General features: G+C 38.6%; 1 protein-coding gene across 5 annotated transcripts in view; it reads left to right on the plus strand.

Annotated features, from left to right (window-relative positions):
• phf21b (PHD finger protein 21B) overlaps positions 1–23,750 on the plus strand; it is a 62,122-nt gene that overhangs the window by 22,390 nt on the left and 15,982 nt on the right. For 4 of the 5 annotated variants that reach the window (XM_008400869.2, XM_008400871.2, XM_017302883.1 and 1 more), the window contains exon 2: positions 12,539–12,583. In XM_008400869.2, coding sequence (XP_008399091.1) covers positions 12,539–12,583 — 45 coding nt within the window. Of the gene's footprint in view, positions 1–1,455; positions 1,745–12,538; positions 12,584–23,750 lie in introns of those variants that run through there. The other variant, XM_008400870.2, reaches the window with a different exon arrangement.

Consider the following 23,750-nt stretch of genomic DNA (forward strand, 5'->3'; position numbering starts at 1 on the left):
TCATCCCCCCTCCCCCTCTCCCGGGCTGCAACAAAATGTCCAAGTCTTGACCGGGCCGCGGTAATAAAAAGGTTGGGGACCACTGACTGATTTAGCACATGCTAGTAGCAACACGAAGGATCAGCACTTTTACTGTTACAGTTACCGTTCAGAAACTACCATAATCAGTTCTGTTAAATCTAATCTTGGCAACTTTTTCTTTTTCAACCCTAATAAATKTGATATTCAATTGACCTGTTATTACTCAAATTTCGGGTGTCCGCCCCCCTCTGCTGCTGCTGCATTGTTGTGGAAAACCTGGAGCGGCAGAGATATCCGAGGCTTAGATGTGCATGTGTACTGGTTTAAAAAACAAAAAAAACTTTGGGGTTGTGGCTTATAGTCCGGTGCGGCTTATAGTTTGGAAAATACGGACTATAATCCTTCCTGGATTTTTTTCTGTGAAGAACCCAGAAAGGATTATTTGATTGTGCTTTCTGGAAAACTATATATTTTTTACATTTAGGCACTCCTGCAATCGTCTTTTTCTGTTACAAACTGACTCCGGCCCCCCACGAGAGAAGGAAAAAGTTATGTGGCCCTCACAGGAAAAAGTTTGGGGACCCCTGGCTTAAACTAAATGCGTTCAACTATTTTTGTGGAAACTTTGCAGAAAACTTAATTACACATTCACTCAATAAAAACAGGAATCTGTTGATTTTTGCATGAATTTGTGCGATCGTGGATTGATGTAATTTGGCAACACATAAAATCTGCTTTGATTTGATTGATTTAAAATATTTGAACAAGTGACTGAGACCTGAGAGACTGGGATCCAAGACTTTTACGTTGCTAGGCAACAGTGCCACTAACCACAGATTTTTAATTGGACTTGGGTCTGGACTTTGACTAAGCCATTATTGCCTCAATATTACTGAATAATTTTGTTTGTTTTATTTGTTGCTTTTGGTTTATTTTAGATAATAACATCTTCCAGTAAATGTTATTTACAAAATTAAAGATTATTGGTCTTTGATGAGGCAATTGGTTACTTAAATGGTCTCTAAACAACAATATTATTGTTTGTTGCATCAATTTCTATTTATTATCCAGTACATTTGCTACCAAAACCCTAGTGTGAATATTTTTGCAGGAAGCTGCAGCAAACCACAGGATAAAAGCCTGTTTTTGTACTTTTTTTCATCTTCTTTTCTGGTAATATCAGTAGATTTCTGGTTTAAAACAGACAAGTAGTTGATATTGAATAATTGAGACTCTTGTCGGTTTTTTATTTGTTTTAAACTTCCTGTGATGAAGAGCAGCTGGGTGTGAAATCTCATCATCCGAACTGATTCTGGAGTATTTATGAGCTGCAGCGACGGAGGAAGAGCAGTTTGTCGTCTTCAAACGGTTAAAATGTGTGTTTGCAGGCGAGGAAGAGGAGGGTGATGTTTGGGAGAGGAGGGTGAGGTGTGAAGGTTGGAGGGGGGGGACGTCCTCGCTCTGGCAATCGGCGGCTAACAAAGAGCGCCGCGTAACGAACGGGACTTTAATTTGTTTTTCTGACAAGGTCGGCGAGAGTGATGGCTCTCAGCAGCAGGAGGAGGAAGAGGAGGAAGAGGAAGAGTGATGATGGGAGACCTGAGGCAGGATGGGGGGCAGGAAAATCAACCAGGAAGTCATTTCTCCTATTTTAACTGAGTGCATGTAAACGCATCAAAGCTGATAGCGAGGAGGAAAGAAGGAGGGAAGAATGGACCGACTGGTGAGATGCTACGCCGTCTCCATGGCAACAGACTGAGGATGCTCATGGATGCTGGAATATTTTGATGATGGAGGAACTTCACTCAGTCGTTGGCGTTTGATGTTTGAAGCCGTGTTGATATGGAATATTCTGGAAAACATCCTGGAGTCTAAATCTAGAATTTGGCTGCTGACCCAAATCGGCCTGATTGGTTCTGACCGGCAGCCGACTGGTCTGAAACAAAAAAATCTGTTTTTATTATCGTTAAATTCTCTCACTTCTGATCCCAAAGCTTGTCAGTGTGGAAGCCGTTACCCAGGCAACGTGTTTTAATGTTTATTTTCAGAGTCTTTGAGGTGGTTTAAAAAGGAAGTTGGAGAAATCAAAGTGATTTTTACTTTTGATTCTGGATTTGGAGCGAGAGGAAGGTTTCACTCACACTAGTCCTGTTTAGTCCGCTTTAATCCAGCTCTAGTTTGTTTAGAAAGTCCGGTTCGTTTGTGGAGGTGTGACTGTGTGATTCAGCACTGTAAAAAATGAACTCTGGTCCGCCTCGGTTTGGTTCAGTTGAAGTCACACTCTGGTGTGGTGTGAACGCCAAGTGGACTAGACGCCGCTTCTAAAGCAGGGAGTGGACAGCAGTTCAGGGCATTCTGGGCAAATAGAACCAAAACAAACGTCTGAGTCTAGTGTTAGCAAGAGAAATGGCTCATAACCTTTTACCAAAGACGAAAGAGAAATCCTACAGCCGCTAAAATCTGACGCCGCTCCATTTTTGTTTACATTTTGCGAAGAAGGAAGTTGTGTTCAGAGTCATCTTCAGAGATTTTTGTGTTGTTTCCTTCAGTGGTTCTTGGTGCAGCGCCTCCACAGGCGAGGAGAGGAATAGTTTTTTTTTTAAGGTGACCTATGCTTCTTTAAACAGGTTAGCATAGCTCTGTGTTATCACACAATGATATTTTAGTCATTTCAGAATGAGCTGTTTTATGGCATCTGTCACTCTAAATCCAAACAGCCGGTGGTGGCCACGCCCTCTCACCCCAACTCATCGTTTACACTCAAACATGAACCTAGCTACAAATACATAACCCATACATCTTTAACAAGCATTTGTAGAGCCTCCTGCACAATCAATAATAATGCAGCAAGTGGTTTCTAGATAAGTCAGCAATGATACATTTGTCTTTTCCAGCAGCCATTTTCTTGACTGTTTTTCACCATCTATTCCAGTAAATAAGACATCCAGTGTCTGCATTAAAGGCAGTTATATTTCTAACATATCAATAATCCAGAGGCTGAATGCATTTCCAGCTGTTTGCTGCTGGAGACGTTTGTTCAGCTGGTGATGAACCGCTCTGAGCACGCAGTGTTTCTTCTCCGGGACTCATTTAACCCTGGGCTCAGACGAGGCGATGCGCCGTCTCTGCCCTCTGACACACATTGTGTTTCTACACGCAGTCCGCCTGGGACGCCAGCTGCTTTGTTCGCCGCTCCATGAAAATGTGAGAAAACCAATGAAAGCACAGCAGGATGAGGCTGTTTTTTGTGTGTGAGCTGAATAAAGATGAATTAAAATCAGCAGCCAGTAAGTTTTCTTCCTGTGAAAGCGTTCAAATTAATTCCCTATTACTGGCTTGCTTATCGAGAGCTGCACAGACACAAAGATACAGACAAACAGTGAAAAGCAATTAAAAATAAATGGAGTTTGGGGGAAAAAGTGCCTGAGAGAGCGAGTTCGTCTGCAGCCAACTTTACTTTTTTGTGTTTTTGCTGCTGTGGACGTTTTGTCACCATCCTGGGGCGCCATCAGCCTAAACGGCCAAATTAACCCAATTATTCAGAGCGAGCTGAAGTGGCGCTGCTGCCTTCAGGCGCCGTGGTTTTTCTGAGCGCCGTCCCTGGATGTGTGTGGCGCAGACGCAGTTGGCTTCGGCGCCACACGGCTCCACGTCAGAGAGGTGCTTCGGCGCAATTTTTATTCCCCGCCGTCAAGGAAGAGGCAACAACAGTTCAAAGAAAAGCTGGTTTCCGTAGCAACGTGCCAAATATAACTAGACTCGTTCTCTGCAGTGATGAGGAGTTGTTAGACTGGAGGAGCCAGAATGAGCCGCAGTAAACTGCGGCGGGCGTTTCATCTGCAGCAGTCATGCAGCGCTGCATTTGTCCTGCAGCAGATTTACACAGACTCGAGCACTGGACCCTGAACTCATCATCGCTGTCTGAACAATCAAATCCAGGTCTGATATCTGTCCAAAACCAGCCAACACCAAGTTATAAAGTGAGCTCAGAACTGGTTAAAGACCAGTTTCAAGGTCTAAGGCAGTCTAGTCCATGGCTAGAACTGAAATAAAACCAACAAAGCCATTGGTTACTGTTGTTAATTCAGCTCACAACTAGGCCTCTCACGATAACAAATTTTGCTGGACGATTGTCTAAAAAATTATTGCGATAAACGATAATATTGTTTCAAGACCTTTTGACAGTGATTTAATGGAAATGACTAATAATACACGCGATTTCCTGATAGATGCACCTTATTTTCAAAAGAACACGTAACACTGGAACTGATAAACTAAATAAACAAAACAACCAAAAACAAAATGGATTCTCAGTCTCCATTAACAAAAAAACGTACTTGAATAAAAACTAAACAACATAAAGCCAAAGTCGAAATAAATACTGCATTCAACCAAAAGAGTGCAGATTATTAAGTCTGTATACTATATTGTCCTTCAGTAATCACTAGATTTAAATAGAGAAAATGGACACATCCAACTATCTAATGCAGTAATTCACACTACTTTTTTGCTCCTATTTTCCCCTTATGACAATCTTGGATCATTGGCCGATCTAACCGATCATCCTGCAGTGTGTGGTGTGTTACGGTAGATCGTTGTGGCCGCTCCGATTTACAGTGGGGCAAAAAAGTATTTAGTCAGCCACCAATTGTGCAAGTTCTCCCACTTAAAAAGATGAGAGAAGCCTGTAATTTTCATCATAGATGTACCTCAACTATGAGAGACAAAAGGAGAAAAAAAATCCAGAAAATCACATTTTTGATTTTTAAAGAATTTATTTGCAAAATATGGTGGAAAATAAGTATTTGGTCAATAACAAAAGTTCATCTCAATACTTTGTTATATACCCTTTGTTGGCAATGACAGAGATCAAACGTTTTCTGTAAGTCTTCACAAGGTTCTCACACACTGTTGGTGGTATTTTGGCCCATTCCTCCATGCAGATCTTCTCTAGAGCTGTCATGTTCTGGGGCTGTCGCTGGACAACACGGACTTTCAACTCCCTCCACAGATTTTCTATGGGGTTGACATCTGGAGACTGGCTAGGCCACTCCAGGACCTTGAAATGCTTCTTACGAAGCCACTCCTTCGTTACCCGGGCGGTGTGTTTGGGATCATCGTCCTGCTGAAAGACCCAGCCATGTTTCACCTTCAATGCCCTTGTTGATGGAAGGAGGTTTTTACTCAAAATGTGACGATACATGGCCCCATTCATTCTTTCCTTTACACGGATCAGTCGTCCTAGTCCCTTGGCAGAAAAACAGCCCTAAAGCATGATGTTTCCACCCCCATGCTTCACAGTAGGCATGGTGTTCTTTGGATGCAACTCAGCATTCATTCTCCTCCAAACACGACGAGTAGAGTTTTGACCAAAAAGTACTACTTTGGTTTCATATGACCATATGGTATTCTCCCAGTCATCTTCTGGATCATCCAAATGCTCTCTAGCAAACTTGAGWCGGGCCTTGACATGTACTGGCTTAAGCAGGGGGACACGTCTGGCACTGCAGGTTTGAGTCCCTGGCGGCGTAGTGTGTTACTGATGGTAGCCTTTGTTACTTTGGTCCCAGCTCTCTGCAGGTCATTCACTAGGTTCCCCCRTGTGGTTCTGGATTTTTGCTCACCGTTCTTGTGATCATTTTGACCCCACAGGGTGAGATCTTGCGTGGAGCCCCAGATCGAGGGAGATTATCAGTGGTCTTGTATGTGTTCCATTTTCTAATAATTGATCCCACAGTTGATTTCTTTACACCAAGCTGTTTACCTATTGCAGATTCAGTATTCCCAGCTAGGTGCAGGTTTATAATTTTGTTTCGGGTGTCCTTTGACAGCTCTCTAGTTTTGGCCATGGTGGAGTTTAGAGTGTGACTGTTTGAGGTTGTGGACAGGTGTGTTTTTTACTGATAACGAGTTCAAACAGGTGCCATTAATACAGGTGAGGTCAGAGGAGCCTCTTACAGAAGAAGTTACACGGCTGTGAGAGCCTGAAATCTTGCTTGTTTGTTGCTGACCAAATACTTATTTTCCACCATATATTGCCAATAAAATCTTTAAAAATCAGACGATGTGATTTTCTGGATTTTCTTTTCTCCTTTTGGTCATAGTTGAGGTTTATGATGAAAATTACAGGCCTCTCATCTTTTTAAGTGGGAGAACTTGCACAATTGGTGGCTGACTAAATACTTTTTTGCCCCACTGTAAATCAGGGGTTTTCCCCAACTGGGAGCTTAACGCAGCCCGTTGAATGTGACAGGTAGCCAATCAGAAAGCGCGGATTCTCCTCTGCGCTTCTGAGGGGAAATTACGGCGGGCGGACATCGGAGATGATTTGTGGAAACATTAATGTTTATTCAATGTTTTGTGCAAAGAATATAGAAATGACAAGGGGAGACGTTGGAGCCAAATTGCTAACTCAGTTGATAAACCCCGTAACTTTTCAGCTGTTCTTTGTTAACGTGACATAAATAGGTTATARTGATTTTCATTCAGTCAGGACTTTACGCTGACTCTAGCCACATGCATCACAGGTAGATTCTAGTAAAGCATTGATTAATGCCTGATTTTAAAATTAGTTAACTGGACTTGTAGCCATTATTTTGTGCCCATGTGTCTGGACACCACACAGCACGACGAACCCGATCGAACCGTTATACCTAGGATTTCTGTCAGCTAAGGTGTCTGTCAGGGTTTGAAAATGGGCCGACAACTCGTGTAGTGTGCGTTGGACATTAGACCAGGGGTGTCAAACTCCAGTCCTCAAGGGCCGCTCTCCTGCAGTTTTTATATGTGCCACAGGTACAAAACACTGGAATGAAATGGCTTAATTACCTCCTTCTTGTGTAGATACGTTTTCCAGAGCCTTGCTAATGACCTAATTATTCTATTCAGGTGTGGTGCAGCAGAGGCACATCTAAAAGTTGCAGGGCAGCGGCCCTCCGGGACTGGAGTTTGACACCTGTGCATTAGACTAAGGAAATGAGGAAGGGAGGGTCAGTGGAGAGCATCGGAGCCTTTTTTCATTCAGTGTCAACAGAAAGAAAAAAATGCCGGAAGAGACAATAAAGACGATAATTAAAATGAGGTTGACAGGTTTAATTTATGGTCCGATTAATTGATTTATCGTTTATCGCGACAGGCCTACTCACAACCAGTACATAAAATATTTCTCTAGGTCAAACCTATATGGTAACATCAGTCAGAAACCAGTGGATTCCCGATTTAAACACCAGTCTGAACCGGCGTTGGCCATATAAAATAAAATGGCATTTTTGATTTTGATTTTTTTTTTATACCAGATCTGATTTACAATTTTATTTTTCTCTTGCTTTCTTTTCAAAAAAGGAAAATATTTTCAAAAAGTGCCGTCTGTGAGTCATACAACTGAGAATGTTTAATTCCTGGAAAGTTGCGAGAAAAAAATAGTTTTGATGGGGGGAAAAATAATCTTGGATGTTTTTTCTTTTATTATTTTTATTCATGTTGAACTTCCCATAACACTACTGCTTCATTCTCCTAATATTACAACTTTATTCTGGTAATATTATGACTTCATTCAAGTAATTAATAAAGACAAAACATAGTCAAGCCTTATTATTACATTGTAGAGTTAACCTGAATTTAAAGTCCAAATAAATAGAAGCTGTAAAACACGCTTGTCTGACAAGATGGCCGCCCTGCACTATGGAAACACAAGGAGTGGATTGTTGAAAAAATATCACAATTATCCAAAAATTAAATCTTCAAAAACCAGAAATTTGATTATCGCCCGGTCCTGGTCTGAACCTGGAAACTTACAAACCAATTCTTAGTCATTTAAAACCAATCGGAGACACTTGCATCAAATCAAAGTCCAAAATGAAGGTTAAGCTGGAATAAATCGATCTGAAACAGAACACTGGTTGCTTTAAAATCAAGTCATGTCTAAAGTTTATCTCACATATGAACCAAACTGGTCCAGAACCAGTTTAAACTCAGTTTGAAACCAGTTTGAAACCAGGCTACTGGAACAGGCAGGAGCTCAAAAAACCTTTCAGATTTTGAATAAATGAGTTTGGAGTTGTTTTAAAAGCAGAAAAACAGAATTTAACTGTAAATTTAATGAATTAATCAAACAGATAATATTGCTTTTAAACAGAATAGATCTTAGACATTTTGCTCTAATTGGATAAACAGTTGGATTATGGCTCAGATTAATCCAGCTCTGACCATTTGATGAAAGAAACCTGTTTCAGTTTGAAGTTTTTTCTTTCCTCTGTCGACGTCTTCACCCGAAATGTTTACACAAACCGAACTCGGCTTCATTTTCTGCAGGTTTCTTCAGGGAGATATTGATCTGGAATAAAGCCGCTGATGAAATGAACCGAAATGAGAATGAAATCTCTTCCAGTGGTGTTTAATGTTTCAGGCTGCAGTGAGAAACTCTGCAGAGATTGAGTCAGAAAATTGCTTCTTCAGTAGAAACCGGAGTTCAGTGAAAATTGGAATCCTGTGAAACATTATGTGCTGGAACATTACACGGAAATGATCAAAGCTGGGAGGAATTGCTCTTGTTGGAAAACTGAATGAGGAGCACAAAGGCTCCATTTCACTCCTAAAACTCTTTCTGTGGGAGAAAAGCCGAAGCAAACAGACTCCACCTGCAGGTTTCAAAAACACGCTGAGAGGATTCCAGGAAGCGTTCCTGTTGTTTCGATTCAGGCTTAACACCTCCATGTTTCTAAATGACGGCTTTAGTGTGATTCACAGCCATTGTTCAGGCAGGTGAAGCCGACAGGAGTGACGGGACGATAATGATGTAAAAGCTTGAAAGAGCTTCGGCTGAGAGCTGCGGCTTTTAGTTAAAGGTCTGAACAGAGCGGCTCATTACGCCCATCAACGTCCAGTTTTACCTCCAGATCCGATTCACTTCGTCTTAAATCCATGAAAAAATGTCAGATTATCAGTAAGAATAATCCAAAAATCTGTCGGTAAAGGATGCAAAACCACTTATTTATCTGACCATGTTTTACGTATTTGGACATTAATATGCTAAAATAAATCTCTAAACGTTTTCATAAACCTGGAATCTGCAACATTTACAACCTAAAGAGATGTTTTTACTCTCCGCCCAGCAAAATAAAACTCATTTAAAAAAGACAACTTATAATTTTAGATGCATATCTACTACAGAAAATTTGCAATTGAATTTCCACAAAGAATGACACTAAAAGTATCAATAAAATGCTTTTTTAAAATGTTTTTCTTGACAATCTACATCATTTTCTGTCCCACTTTTCAAAAAGTTATGTTTATTTTTATTTTAAATCCTAAAAATATAAATGAAATTGTTTCTTTAAAGACTACAACAAATTTGGTAAAGTAGATATTTATCTAAATTTATAATTTACATATATTATAAGTTGTTTTGTGGTCTGATAGCAAAACAATTATTTATTTATAAATGTTGCAGATCCTTGGTCTAGTCAAATCCCAGATTAGAACTATAAGAAACTCCTCAAACAGCTGAGGAGCAAACATTTTACATTTTCAGTTTTTAACTAAATCTTTGTTTTCTAGGACAAAAACCAAACATTACAAGCTGATTTGTCCCAAATATTTCACGGTTGTTGCTGTTTTTTGACATAATTGTCTCAATTTTGAAGTAAAATATGCATTTATAACATAAATATGTTTTGATTTATGTCCTGTAAATACTGTGAACACTTGTAATAAATCATCCAGACTTGATGTCTAATCATGCAAAGAAACGCTGAAATCTTCCCGGTTTTTAAAACTAAATCTGCTTTTTATGCTTTGCAGCGTTCAGACTGCTGACAGGTTTCTCACTCCATAATGATGTCTGATAATAACAGCATCCTCAGGTGTTTCTCCTCCATCAGAGATAACTCTGTCAGCAGGATCTCCGATCAGCCTCTCCAGCCTGTAATGGATTTTTTTTTTTTTTTTTGTCCTTGCTCCTTCGCGTTCAGCCGCAGAGACGGAAGACAATTTCATTTACCTGCAGCTAATGAAAAGCTAGTTTTCAGTGTGATAGTGGGACGCCGCCTTCCTGCCTGCAGCTGAAATGAATGACTGGATCATCTGCAGAGGCCCGTCTGCCGCGCCGTAAACTCAAACCGTTTTCCTGCTGTCTTCCTGACGTTTCAGAGGAAAAACAGGCAGGAGCTGAAAGAGGGAAATCTGGTGAAACCTTCCAGCTCTGAAGGGCTGAGACGGGATGAGTGGGCGCCTTGGCTTTAAAAGCTTTCCTGTTTTTAGTCATTCAGAAGCTAAAACGCAAGAAAAACAACCAGTGAGTGGTTTGTTTGTTTAGTTTAGTCAGGAAGGTGTATGAAGAGTTAAAGTTCAGAAGCATTAAGGTGAAACGAAGGCAAGGCCGCAGAGTTTTCTTAAAGAAAAGCTGATTTGCTTCATTCATCCTTGAGCAGATTATTGGGTTTGTATCTTGGTGTGTTTTGAAACGTGTCTGAAAAGCTTTGGTTTGCAAAACAGATTCATTCCTTTCATTTCTTTGAGTTTGGCAGCAGGAGGAACATTATGGACCCGATGCTGCTGAAAAGATGGGAGCTGATTAAAAGAGCTTTTTATGACGGTCAAATGTCCAGGATTAATGAAGAAACACACTTCTGTCCACCGTCTCTCTCTCTTCTGTCTCTCTATCGTTATATCTCTCTTCTTCTCTTTTTCTTTTCCTCTCTGTTGCTTTTCCTGTCTCTTTCCATCTCTGCTCTGTTTTTGTCTCTTTCATTGTCTCTCAATCTTTCTCTTTTCTGTCTCTACTTCTCTCTTTTTCTCTGTCCATTGCTTCATCTCTTTCTCTTGTCTCTCTCTTCTTTTTCTTTTTCTCTGTCTCTCACCTTCCCTGTCTCTATATGTCATCTCTCTCTCCTTTTCTGTCTTTTTCTCTATATTTCTGTCTCTTTTTTTTGTCCCTTTCTCTCTATCTGGTTGGTTCTCATAGATAGTTATAGGTAATCTTATTGATTTCTTTTTGTGGCCACTTTATTTCTACATTAGTAGAAAATGAAGCCAGGATATAGATCTGAAGCAAAGATTGAGTTCTGTAAAAATCAGTTTCATTATTTTTATTTGGTATTTAGTCGATTTAAAAAAAAAAATATTGGAACCCATGAAGAAGAAAATATTTTTTTGGTATAATTTAGATATTGTAAGGTACCTAAATTGTATTTTATTTGTGTGTGTGATGCGGTTGAAGGGAAAACTTTCAGTTTGTATTTTTTGCTTAAACATTTCTGCTGTAATTTCACAAGATGTTTAGTGGAAGAAAATCTGACACTTTTTCTAATCCTGGGCTGTGATTGTCTTCATGATAAATCTGTTTTGGTGGAAATAATCAGATTTAGTTGTGTTGATAATAATCCTCAGAGTTCTTGGTGTCTTCGTGGCGTAGCGACAGTATCTGAACGAGGCTCTGGTCATTTTCACTGTAACTTCCTCCTGCTGGAGCTGTGAATATGTGTGAGCCACACTTCTAATTGAGCGCCGACATGTGGGCACATGTTTGGTCGTCATGCTGCTGTCGCTCTGGGGACTGGCCTCCTTCCTCCTTCTGCAGCTCCTCACACCTCCTCCACCCATCAGACGGCCGCCTGTAGTTTCCTGTCTCTGACCTCCAACACCGCGGCCCGTGGCAGAAATTACTCCTCAGGCCGGCTTGTCTGGACTCGACCTCTTCTTCGTCTCCTTAATGTAGATCGCTGATGGAAATACTTTTTCTTAGTACGTTTCTTTCTTTTCTAATGTTCTTTTAGTTTTTACCAAATTTTCCTCGTTGGTGTGACTGCATCAACCCTTTTTTAGGGCTTGCATTGGTAGGGATGTGTGATTTTAACATTTTAACACATCAGACCAATATTAACAGCCTATGTTTACTTCCATCTTGTTGCCATTTGTTTCTAGAGGATTGTGGGAAGTTTTAGGCTGCTTTCACAGCAGCCATGTTTAGTCTGCTTTAATCCAGTCCGTTTTGGCAGAAAGTCTGGTTTGTTTAGGGAGGTGCGATCGAGTAATCGAACTCTGATCCGCCTACAAACCTTGATTTCAGTTTAATTAAAGTGAGCTCAGCAAACCACAACACCGTGCTGCTTCCAGATTTCCCCCGTGTGAAAAGCAATGCATACAGAACGAATTTATCAGCCTGACTGTCATATCAGGAAAGAAAATAAATAAAAAGGTAAAGTCTGGACCAAGTTTTTATTTTGCGATCAGACGTTCGGAGCTCGCAGGGTGAGGAAAAGGAAGAGGAGGAGTTCATCAGGAGGAAGGAGAAAATAAATCATTTTATTTCCTGACTGCTCCAAACTCTGCTCTGCCTCCCATTTTCCTGATATTCAGGAATGATTTATGGGAACATTTTGCTCGTCTGGCCTTAGTTGACTTGTGTAGATTAATTCCAGTGGTTTGCAACTGCAGCAGCCAATGAAATCAGGTTTTATGGAGTAAATATTAATCTCTTAAAGTGATTCTGTTCCTGAAGGTGTTCCTCTTTCTTTTACAGAACCAGACGTTGTGCAAAGGCCTCAATGAGCTTCAGAACGGCCAGGTAGGTGAACCCTGCTCTCTTCCTCTGATCAGCGGTGGTTGGCTTACAGGGGACGTGTTATGTACTTCCATTTGGGTCTTAACTGCTTCTAAAAACAGTCTAAATGTTTTGTTTTTTAAAAAAGAACACCAAGCTGTTTTTGGCAATAAGTCAATTATTTATTTATTTTTGGTGTGTGGGAAGTGAGCCGTTTCAAAAACCTCCAGAATGTAACGTCACCAATCAGCATCCACTGCCCGTTACCTAGCAACCGAAGAGGAACTCCAGCACACTTGTTCAGCTGGTTTTACTGCTATACAATGGCTGCTGGAGAAGACAAGTTTTTTTCAAAGATATGCTGTTGTATAATTGCGCATCTGTTTTCAGCTATTTTCGCTTGTGAATGAAAACATTGAGTTTGAGGGCGTGGCCAGCAGCAGCTTATTTCGATTTAAAGTGTCAAGAAGCCAAAATAGGCTAACAGCTCATTTTCTAAGAATGATTATAAGCAAAAAATATAATGACATGTCATAACCTGTTCCACGTTGCATAAATAGGTCACCTTTTAAGTAAAGTTCAAATGAACAGCCACACCTCCTTTTTTCCAAAAATAGTAAAGAATTATTGACATAAAACAAGTTTTTATAAGTTGCTGAAAAGTTACTTGCAAGTTGGTTTTACTGAGATATTTACACTGGAAACTAGACCAAAAGTACGTGGTAAGATTTTGTGTTTTGCGGTAAAATGGATAAAAGACGGTTAATCGTGAGCCTGTAGAGTGCTGTACTTTCAGCGAGCGGCTCTGACGCTCTGCAGCGACTCTCTCCTCAGGCTGCAGACCAGAGGAAGGGAGAAGTGAAAGGATTCATTATCCGTCAGTTTAATTTCAGCGCTGCGATTCATTACGGAGTGGAAGTCGATTCTGGCCTGGCGTTGCGGCTGCGCGGCGTTCTGCAGGAGAGACGAAACCTAATTAAAAGTCTGTGATGGGTGGATAATTGTTGCAGCGCAGCAGCGTGTGTAATTAAGGCTGGATCGCTTTTACAGGTTTATGTTGTAAATATGCATTTTATCTCCTCAGCTGCTTAAAGCAGAATTATTATATAGTTTATGCTTACAACCGTCAAGTTGTAGGAGCTGTTTATATCATTACTGCTGCTGTTGGCTTAAGGAGGTGATTAAAGTGCTCCTTTAGTCTAACAGGAAGCAGAACATCTCTGATGAAAGCAGCAGACTTTTCAACAATTCGCCCAGGTTTGGGTTTCTCTGTGCCAAGATCCTTCAGGAAGCCAAAAGGAGGGAAGAACACCTTCTTCTGTTTCCTCCCTGAGGTGTAATTAGAGCCAATCAGGAAGATCAATTCCAGCATCATAATACAGCAGAGAGGACCTGCTAAATGAGCCAGCTGGTTTCTCGACGTTTAAAGAGGTAGTACCATCTAAAATCAGCTTATTGGAGCTTTAATTGTGTTATAATGTTATTCCCCATCAAAAACAGACCTGGAATATTGCTTTGATTATTTCATGCATGTTTGGGAAAATGCCTGGAAGGACCTAGGATGAAGCTCCTCCCCTACTCAGCTCCTGCAGACTAGCCAGCAACAATTAGCAAACACCTAGTTTAACTGCGCTTCTGCTGAGCTCATTATAGCAGCTACTTCTCAGAGCAACTCTGGTTAAAAAAACATTGTTAAAGGACTAATAAAGGAGCCATGTTGGGATGACATCCTGGAGGCAGAGTTACAGAAAGAGCAGGAGTTTTTAAAGAGACAGAGGCCCAATTTTACAACATTAAGATGCAAAGTCCATTTTGTTTGCCTTTCTTTTTTATACATTCAGCATTTTTTAACTGAAGTTAACATGGTTAGTGAAATCTTGGCATAAAATTTGTAAATCTGTAAATGTCTTCAAATATCAAACCATTTGAATTTAGTTTTGTTATATTTCACATTCAAGTTGAGGCATTTTCAAGTACAATAAAAACAGTTTTAAAAGTCCCAACACCAAGAATACAGCAATTTTCAAAACTAGCCTAGAAAATAAAATAAATGCATTTATTTATTATTTGCTATTATCAGCAGATCACTTTTATTTATTAATTTAGTCAGATGTAATTGTAATGATCTGATCTCAAAGTCAAGCTGTGATCGCTGCAGGTTTTGTCACTTTGTCAGCCTGAAGTGTAAACAGTTTGACAGAAAGCAGAAGTAAAACATGCAGCGCAGGAAATGCGGGCTCAGATCCAGCTGAGATGATGGCCGCCGCCATCAGAGGGTCGAATGGAGAGGAATAAATGTAAGAAAATAACCAGGAGACCCAAAATAATCTTCCTCCTCCTCTTCTAAGCTCCTGTTTTTTCCTTGGAGCACAGAGTGAGAGAAGCTAATCTAAGGCGCCCTGCTGCAGACGTGGAAAGTGTTCACTTCACATCCACTCGGCCAATATTTACCTGCTGGCTCAAACCAAACGGCTGATCCTGGAAGCTGTCGCGTTCAGCGAGGCGAGAAGAAGATAAAAAGAGACTGGCTGCAGAGAAAAGGAGCTTCATACCTGCTAAACAAACACAGATACGCTTTCAGACGGATTCAAAAGTACCAAAACAGTCTGAGGACAAAACTCAACCTTCAGATGTTCCTCTGTTCTTCCTTTAGGCTTCCTCAAGGTTTTTCTTGCTTAAGCAAAAACACTTTTGTCTGAATAAAGGTTGGATAATCACAAACTTTATTTTCCTGGGGCTAGATTTTTTAATTTTCTCAAAAGTGTAGCGTGTGTTTTTCATACTCAACCCCTTTTATTTTGATACCATAAAATAAAATCCGGTAAAATAATCTTTTAATCAATGAATATTTGAAAATGTAACCGTATAACTCCAGATGTCCTCTGAAGGCTTCATGGGTTTGTTATTCCTAGATTACACTGCAAGATTTCCTCGTTTTATAATCTTATGGACGCCTCGATTATCGGGATTAAGGCTCACGTGATTAATCAGTTATTTAAATAATCATAAACCAATTTAGATTAGTTGCTAACTGGTGTTAATTAACCTATTAATTAATTGTCAACACAACAATCATTTTTAATCTGAATACTCCATATAACAATTAATTGATTACTAAATTAGTTAACAATTATTTCAATCGATTAATCGTTTCAGTACCTAGATAGAAACAGTCCCCAAATTGATCAGCAGAAGAAGCCTAATCATCCTTTTCTGATTTAAATAGCTAAAATTATTTTATTTCACCATTATGAACTATTTTCATAAGGAGGTAAACGTGAGCAGAAACGCTGCGGATGCATCAGGAACACCATCTGTTGGGTTATTTTGGGAAAATCGTATCATCTGTCATTCGATGCGTTCGTGTTAACGGATCCTTCTGAGTGATTCAGACTAAAGAAATCATCGCCTCACCCTCCCCTCATGAAGACCACCCACCCCAGTGCATATTGGGATGTTTCCTCTTTGCCCCAGGCTGAAGGAGGGGGGTTGTTGTCGGGCGGAGAGCGTCCCTTTGTCCGCCTCTCGTCCCTCTGGACGCCTGCAGGAAGTTCTCAGATGTCTGCAGAGACGCAGACGGACCCGCCTGCAGATGTTCACGTTTCTTCAACACAAACTGCGTTTTAAAACGATCCCAGAGGTTTCTTTACCTCTGATTTAGTGCAAAAGTTTTCCTCCAGGTAAATGCTGTAAGCATCTGGTTCTGGGATCTTCTGAGAGCGAAACGTCTTTCTGACTCCAGATGTTTCTACTGGTGAATCCAGATTCAGTCTGAACACATCCAGGATCCAGATTAGGATGTTAGTCTGAGTGTTTTTGTGTTTCTGCTCTTTGTCTGCCTCCATTGTCTGCAGGAGTCCATCTGCTGGCCTCCTCTTCCTCCCCCTCCTCTTCCTCACTCCTCCTGGTCCCTCAGTCTGCCTCCCCGTCCTCCCTCCTCTCTCTGAGTTCAGGAACGTCATCAGAAAACTTTATAAATCTTAAACATTTCTTCATTTTGACTGTTTAACACAAACACAGCAGATAGCAACAATTGGGACAGTGGTGGAAAATTTGGAACTATTGACAGACCACATAATTCATAAAATAAAATATATTTTTTCCCCATTTTAAAAAAATGTAATCTCTGTATCAACAAAGATCCAAAACATAAAGAAAGACTTGGGACTGTTGCCTTATTAAAAGAAAAGCAGGAAATTTCCTAATTTTGGGGGCCATCTGCTGTTTTCTATTTTGTTGACAAATATTTACCATTCTTGACTTTTGATCGGGCCACACCGTGAACACCCTAGAATTATAATTATTTTAAAGACGAAACCAGACTGGGCTTATATTTTTATTAAAAAGAGCTTAAAATAAATTAAGTAATCTAATTTCAGCTCAACGTTTTGCGTTTATTTTGTTTGTTTTGATGTTAAAATTAAAATCTGCTTAGTCGTCGACTTTGTGATCCATATGGCAATGAACACAAATTTAAGTTTTTTTAAAGAACAAAAATGTTTTTATGTCCAATCTGTCTGCTTTTTTTTCTCATTTTATTTGGTAAAGGGATTGAGAAAAAAAATATTGCAAAATCAGATCTCCTGTAGCAGTCTGTATCACTGTGGTTTTGAAGAAGCCTCTGACTGAAAACACTGCTGCATTCATTATTATCTTGTTGAGCTCCAGTAATGAAATAATCTGTTGAATAATCCATGGATTAATCAATTTACTGGATACTGTGTGTGAAATCCCAATATTTTTTTTAGGCCAACATCATTTATTTAAATTAATGTAAAAATAAGAGTCGGGTTGTTGCAGCTTCGTCCTGATGAGATGTTTTAGTCTCTTGTTTTTATATTCTTAACATTTCATCTGATTTAAATTTGTACCACCACAGTAAGAGCAGCTACATTTAAATTTTAACTATATCTTTGAGATTTTAATCTAATTTTAGGAAAGTTTTCAGTAATAACTTAAATATTGACCTGTGGAGGTTTTTAAGTTTTTTTTTTTTCTCCAGGTGTTATCCAGAATCCAGCTTTTACTTTCTCCTCCCTCCTGGCTCGTCTGTGTGGAAGATAAAACATTCAATCCATGGCGTTTGCTCAACAGCCGTCCTTAATCCCGGCTAATCCAGGATGTTAAACGGTTGTTTTCTCTGTGGCAGAGCGTGGGGCTCCAAAGCTTCCCAGTTGGACTCCCTCACATCCCCTCTGGTCCGTTCAGATTTCACATTTCCTGAAATAAGATAAACCCCAAATTATTTCCCTAGACAGACACTTAAATAAGTAACTCAAGAACTAAAATAAATAGATTAAATTAAAATATGAAGTTAATTAAATATCCTATCATGCTTTTACAATTTCAGTCAAAAGCGTTTTATTTGAAAGGTGAAATGAATAAAATATTTTATTGTTTGTGATAAAAGTGAATGCTAAGAAAAAAAGATTGTTTAATAAAACACATCATCCGTCCAATCTAAATTCAGAAAGTGAAGATCTTAATGGTGGAGGAAAGCGTTAGAACTGTTTGAGAGCAATAGCTTGGAGAATTAACAAAACGGCAACTAACGGAGGGTTTTAAAAGTTCTCTGTAGTGAACCCAGTCTGCCTGTATCTACACACACTTCAGTCAAAACTGTAATCCAAAAAAAAAAAAATACAAAATCTGGCTGCATTTAGACGGGTGTTTAAATTTCTGCTCCAGTTCTGACCTGCGTTTTTACACTGTTGCACATAGAAAGGTGTTCTGTGTCTCTGTTATAGGAATAGTTTACTTTATATTAGTGAACCGTTCAGTTATTATGCTTGGAAAATCTCTCTTTTCTCCACATAAATTGGTATAAATTTACCCTATTTTCTTATCTGATTAACTTTATGCTCACAAACGACATCTGAGGTCGCCTCAGGAAGTAGACGGTCTGGCCCTTTACTTTCTGCACAGAGGATCTTTGGGGAAAGTAAGAGCTTAAAATTAAAAAAATGTGTTTTCTAACAGGAAAAAAGTCTCATCCTGACAATAATTCCTAACAGTTTTTAAGAGATCTGTGGCTAAAAAAAACAACATTTTTTAGAAAAATACTGAAAAGGTTTCATGCTTTCAGTATGTATAAGATTTTTATTCTGACATATATTTAGTTTAAAATAGTTTCAAATATATCATGTTCAGTTAGAATTAAAACTATTTTTGTCTCATTTGTGAGTTAAAAAAGTGGAAAATGTTCAGTTTCTGATGTATTTTTACACTTTTATGCTCAACTTTAACCTATTCAAGCTCTAATTGAGCCAGTAATTCCTTGTAATACATGGATGAAGCTCCTGTTTTTTATTTTTCTTTATCGTCTGCGGTTAATAAACGCAGATTCACCTCTGCTTAGCGCTTCGTTTCAGATGTAGTTTGACCTTTCCTGCTCCTTGCGGCGGCCGCTGGTCGATATTCTGAGCTTTGGCTCAAGGTTTGAACTGTTGGCTTCACAAATAAATGTTTTCACGACAGCGATGACCTCCAGCCACATCCTGCTGCTGCAGCAGGTCCTGATCCGGCTGTTTGGTTTCTGATCCACGCTGAGGAAACTCCAGACTAAAACAATGAGAAACTTATTATAAAATATGTTGTAAATAAATAAAATAAAAAGACATATAATGAAATGCAAAAAAAATAAACTGAATATATAATAGCGTAATGTGAAATAGTTGTGGTTATAGTGGTAGTAATGATAGTTATGAATTAAAAATAAAAATACAAAAAACTGGCAAATTTAAATTACGTGTCACAAAAGTTATTAAATGAAAAACAAAATAAATTTTTTGTAGTTTTACCTGCTCAGTAATATTTAAAAAAATGTATTAAATCTTTAAAGAACCAAAACATAGAAAAAAGCTTTAGATTGTTGCCATATCAAAAGAAAAACAGACAATTTCTAAACCAGTTTATTTCTGGTTTGTTGGACAAATTTTTACCCTTCTTTACTTGTAGTCAGGGGGCCGATCAAGATGACTTCAAGGGCCAAAAATGGCCCACGGGCCACACTTTGAACACCCCTGCTACAGACGATATGTATATGTTTACACGCCATATACATGGCGTGTAAACATTATTATTGATTTAAAACTGTAAAAAGTTCAAAATAAAGTAGAAAAGTCATAATTGAGTGTGTTATGTAATTAGATTTTTAAACATGTTGGTCGAGATATACAATATGAAATGTTTATAATTGATAAAACAAGATAAATTCATATTGCCAGTAATAATAAAAGTAAAGTTACAGAATAAAACCATAAAAAGAAAGCAGAAATAATAAAATATTTCTCTTGAGCAATGCAGCAGAATCCAAACCACTTCCTAAAACTTCTATTGGACAGGAAATCAAAACGTCCCTTCAGTATAAAAGCCTCCTGCTGACAGAATGAAGACCCCACTCTGAGCTTTTAATTTAGAAACGGGAGTCAGGTGAGATGCCTGAGTGAAATTGAGCTGCTGTTTGTCTTGCCTCAGTGCGGTTGTTGTGGTCAGGACCCCTGCCGCTCCCCTGATGTCTCTACAGTAAAATAAAATCCGAGTTCAGCCCGACTTGAGCGGAGCGGCCATGCTGTTTCGCTCCTAATGAAACCTCGAGTACTGAGCATGAGCTTCGATCATTTAGGCTTTCATTGAGAAGAAAAGCAGACGGCAGCGACGCGGTTTCGATTAAATCCCCGCAGGTCAGCTTGAAGCTAAAAACAACTCATAAGCTTTTCTGACAGCTTTGATTAAAAAGAAAATGGATTTTAGACACACAAAAAAAACTGAACCTGAATGTAGCGGACAGAAAAGGAAATTCTGCTATTTCAAAAGCAAATGTAAACACAACCTGTTGATAAAATGAGACTAAATAAGTTCAGATTCGAGGTGGACAAAACAATAAATTGTGTCAACAAGCTACTAAAACCAGAGACCACGGCTTAATTAAATAGCTTAAATAAATCTGTTTTTTCAAATAATCTGTCTTTTATTCCATGTATTCAACTCAGAATATATGTATTAGGTTAGATTGTTTCAATTTTTGAAGCGTTTAAAGTAAGTTTGACCTTCTGATCATTGTAAGCCGCCTTCATCATCACCACCATGATGGATAATATTTAGACTTTTTTAAAAATAAATTTAGATATATTATTATAACATTCTGCTTTTCACTTTGAACATGAAAGTCAGACGGCTGCTTAGGGCCTCCACACCACCAGGGGGCCCCCAAGAGCATGATTTTATTTTATAGTGATTGATCTAGGCTTATTACAATAACAAAATTGTGGATGATAAATTGCATTAAGCTGTTATTTAAAAAACAAATGTAAACACAACCTGTTGATAAAATGAGACTAAAGTTCAGATTCGAGGTGGACAAAACAATAAATTGTGTCAACAAGCTACTCAAACCAGAGACCACGGCTTAATTATGTTAGTTTGAGACCATTTTTAGTTAATACAATGGTAATAATGCAAGAACACATTTTCAAAGATCAATAAACTTTCAGTTCTAAAGAAGGATTCAACTTTAAGACATTTTAAATTATTTTAAAAAAACAATACAATTAATTAACAAGTCTGTGAACAAAACTGTCCTTTAAAAAAGGGACTAGTTGAGCCGGAAGACTTTTATCATCCAGTTTTTGGTAGAAAGAGAAAAATTTGAAATCATTTGCTTATTTCAATTTATTATATGATTAATTGATTTATTGCAACAGGGCTATTCGAATTCAAAAACACTTTTTTGATCCCAAAGAAAAATTTAAATTTGTTGCAACTCATTTGAGTATAGATGGGCCCTGGATTAAAAATCTGCTCTGGGCCACAAAAAGGTTTGGGCCGGCCCTGACCTAATTGGGGGAAAAAAAGGAAGAAAAATTACATTTTTGCATCAACTTTGTTTCCTTTATTACATCTTTGTATTAAAAGCAGGATTTATCTAAATAATAATCTTAAAGACAAGCTAGATTTTTAAAAGATGATTCTTTGATGTAGTAATAATGTTTTATTGATCGGTTGACCGGGTCGTTGGCATCCTGATATTTCCTTCCCTCGGTCACATTCCGATGAACTCCGAGTAAAAAAAACTGCTGCAGGCGCGTTTGATTTGCATTTAAATGGATTTATTGTCGGGCGGATACTGACCACATGATGTGGGAAATGAATGGAGCGCCGGCCGCCTCCTCGTGTTTGTCTCCCGGTCGCATAATGAACATTTTAATGTGATTGTTATCTGCCGGCGGGCGGGAGAACCGGAGCAGTTAGACTAACAATCAGAGCTGCTTATTATGGAGGCCGAAACGCCGAGGTATTGATTCAGTTCCTGAACAGAATCAAACGGAGGCGACAGTGAAAGGAGTTTTAATCGTCTCTGCAGGGAAGCTGCTGTGAAGGCTGTCAGATTACAGGAAGTTACAAACAAGAAACCGGAAGAGGGCGACGACGGACCGCAGGTTCATTGGTCTCTACTTATGTCCTTCCTTCAGTGTCCTTTCCATCCTTCATTCATTGCTAGTTTGCTTTCTTTTCTTCCATCCTTCCTTCCTTCTTATTGTTCATGTTGGCATCGTTGAAGACGCTCACAGGAAGTTGAATGAGCGTTGATACCAGAGACTCCATGACGACCTTGTTGGTGACCTCTAGAACCTGATATTCCAACCCAACTTCCAGAACTGGAGAATCTACTTTGAAGAAATTTCTTCAAGTTATCAGAAGTCGAGTTTCCTTCATTCATTCATTTAAAACTCTGAAAACTGAAGAAGAAGAGTGAACCAAAATGGCTGCCAATAACAAACCAAATATTTGAGTTTAATTTGGGCTGCAACTAGAGATGGGAATGTTTCTGTGTCCAGCGATTTGATATAGACATGATTTTAGATTCAGAACACTGCAAAAACAAAATCTTACCAAGTATTTTTGGTCTAGTTTATAGTGCAAATATCTTAATATCCTTGAAATAAGACAAAACTAATTCAAAAGTAACTTCTCAGCAAGATATAGGAGCTTGTTTTATGTCAGTAATTCCTTGGTATTGATGAAAAAGTTCTTGTTCCATTGGAAAATTATTTTTATTTTATTTTCCATTGGAAAATAAAACGTGGGGAAAATATCTTGTCATAAGTTAAATAATCTGCCAGTGAAACTAGAACTTTTTCATCAATATTAAGGAATTATTGATTTAAAACGGGTTCCTATTTCTTGCTGAAAAGTTTGTAAGTTCATTTTGTCTTATTTCAGGAGTGCTGAAGTTGCAAAAACGTACAACTTCAGCACATTTTGATTTCAATTTTTGAGTATTTTGAATCGATACAGAATTCCCACAACTAGGAATACGTAGTTCCTGCAACTCTGAACCGCCATCTTGGTAGGCATAGATGAACCACGGCTTCCATACCAACAAAATGAAAGTAGAGAACTCACAAACTGTAATCAAGTAATAGTTATAATTTACGTATATAGTTTATACGTTGGATAGGAACAAGGCAGGAGCTAGTTCTGAGTATGTCTAATTATGGCTTTTTTTATTCTTATTATAGCAACTGCTTAGCAACTGCTTTATAGTTACGGATGCCTACCAAGATGGCCATCAGCTACAAAGTTTCCAGAAGTGAGATGTTACATGAGAGCTGCGTATTGCAATTTCCTGTAGAATAAATTTTTTCTGCACTTCACTAACAAATTACTCTATCAATTATTTTGATGATTAATCGGATAAAATATTGCCACATTCTGCTGCCGTTTCATTTGACCTCTTACGCTTTTTGTACAATATTGAAAAATATGTTAAAAGAGCCAAATAAATAATTACATTCATTTTTTAAATGGGAAAATGAACATTTTATTTCCTAAAATGTGGTAATATGGCATTCCTTTAGTGAATTTGAACCAGGTGAAGTTCAAACTGCCACTTGAAGAGATTTGGGTAAAACATTGACAGATAAAGGTGAAAAAATATTTTTTGTACAATTTTAGCTTATTCTCTAAGCTGGTCATCTTTTCAGCAAATGGCCTTTGTTTGAGTCTGTACACTCCAGTTAATTATTAATTGATTTATAAATTAGTTGGAGATTATTTCAATAATTGATTATTCACGATTAATCGTTTCAGCCCAAGACAAAAAGTGAATTTTTAAGATTGGAAACCTTCAAAACTTTGGTACCGAAACACCAAACACCTGCAGCTCATGGCGGGAGTTTATCTGCTTTCA

This window comes from Poecilia reticulata, linkage group LG23, assembly GCF_000633615.1.
Source record: "Poecilia reticulata strain Guanapo linkage group LG23, Guppy_female_1.0+MT, whole genome shotgun sequence".
NCBI lineage: Eukaryota > Metazoa > Chordata > Actinopteri > Cyprinodontiformes > Poeciliidae > Poecilia > Poecilia reticulata.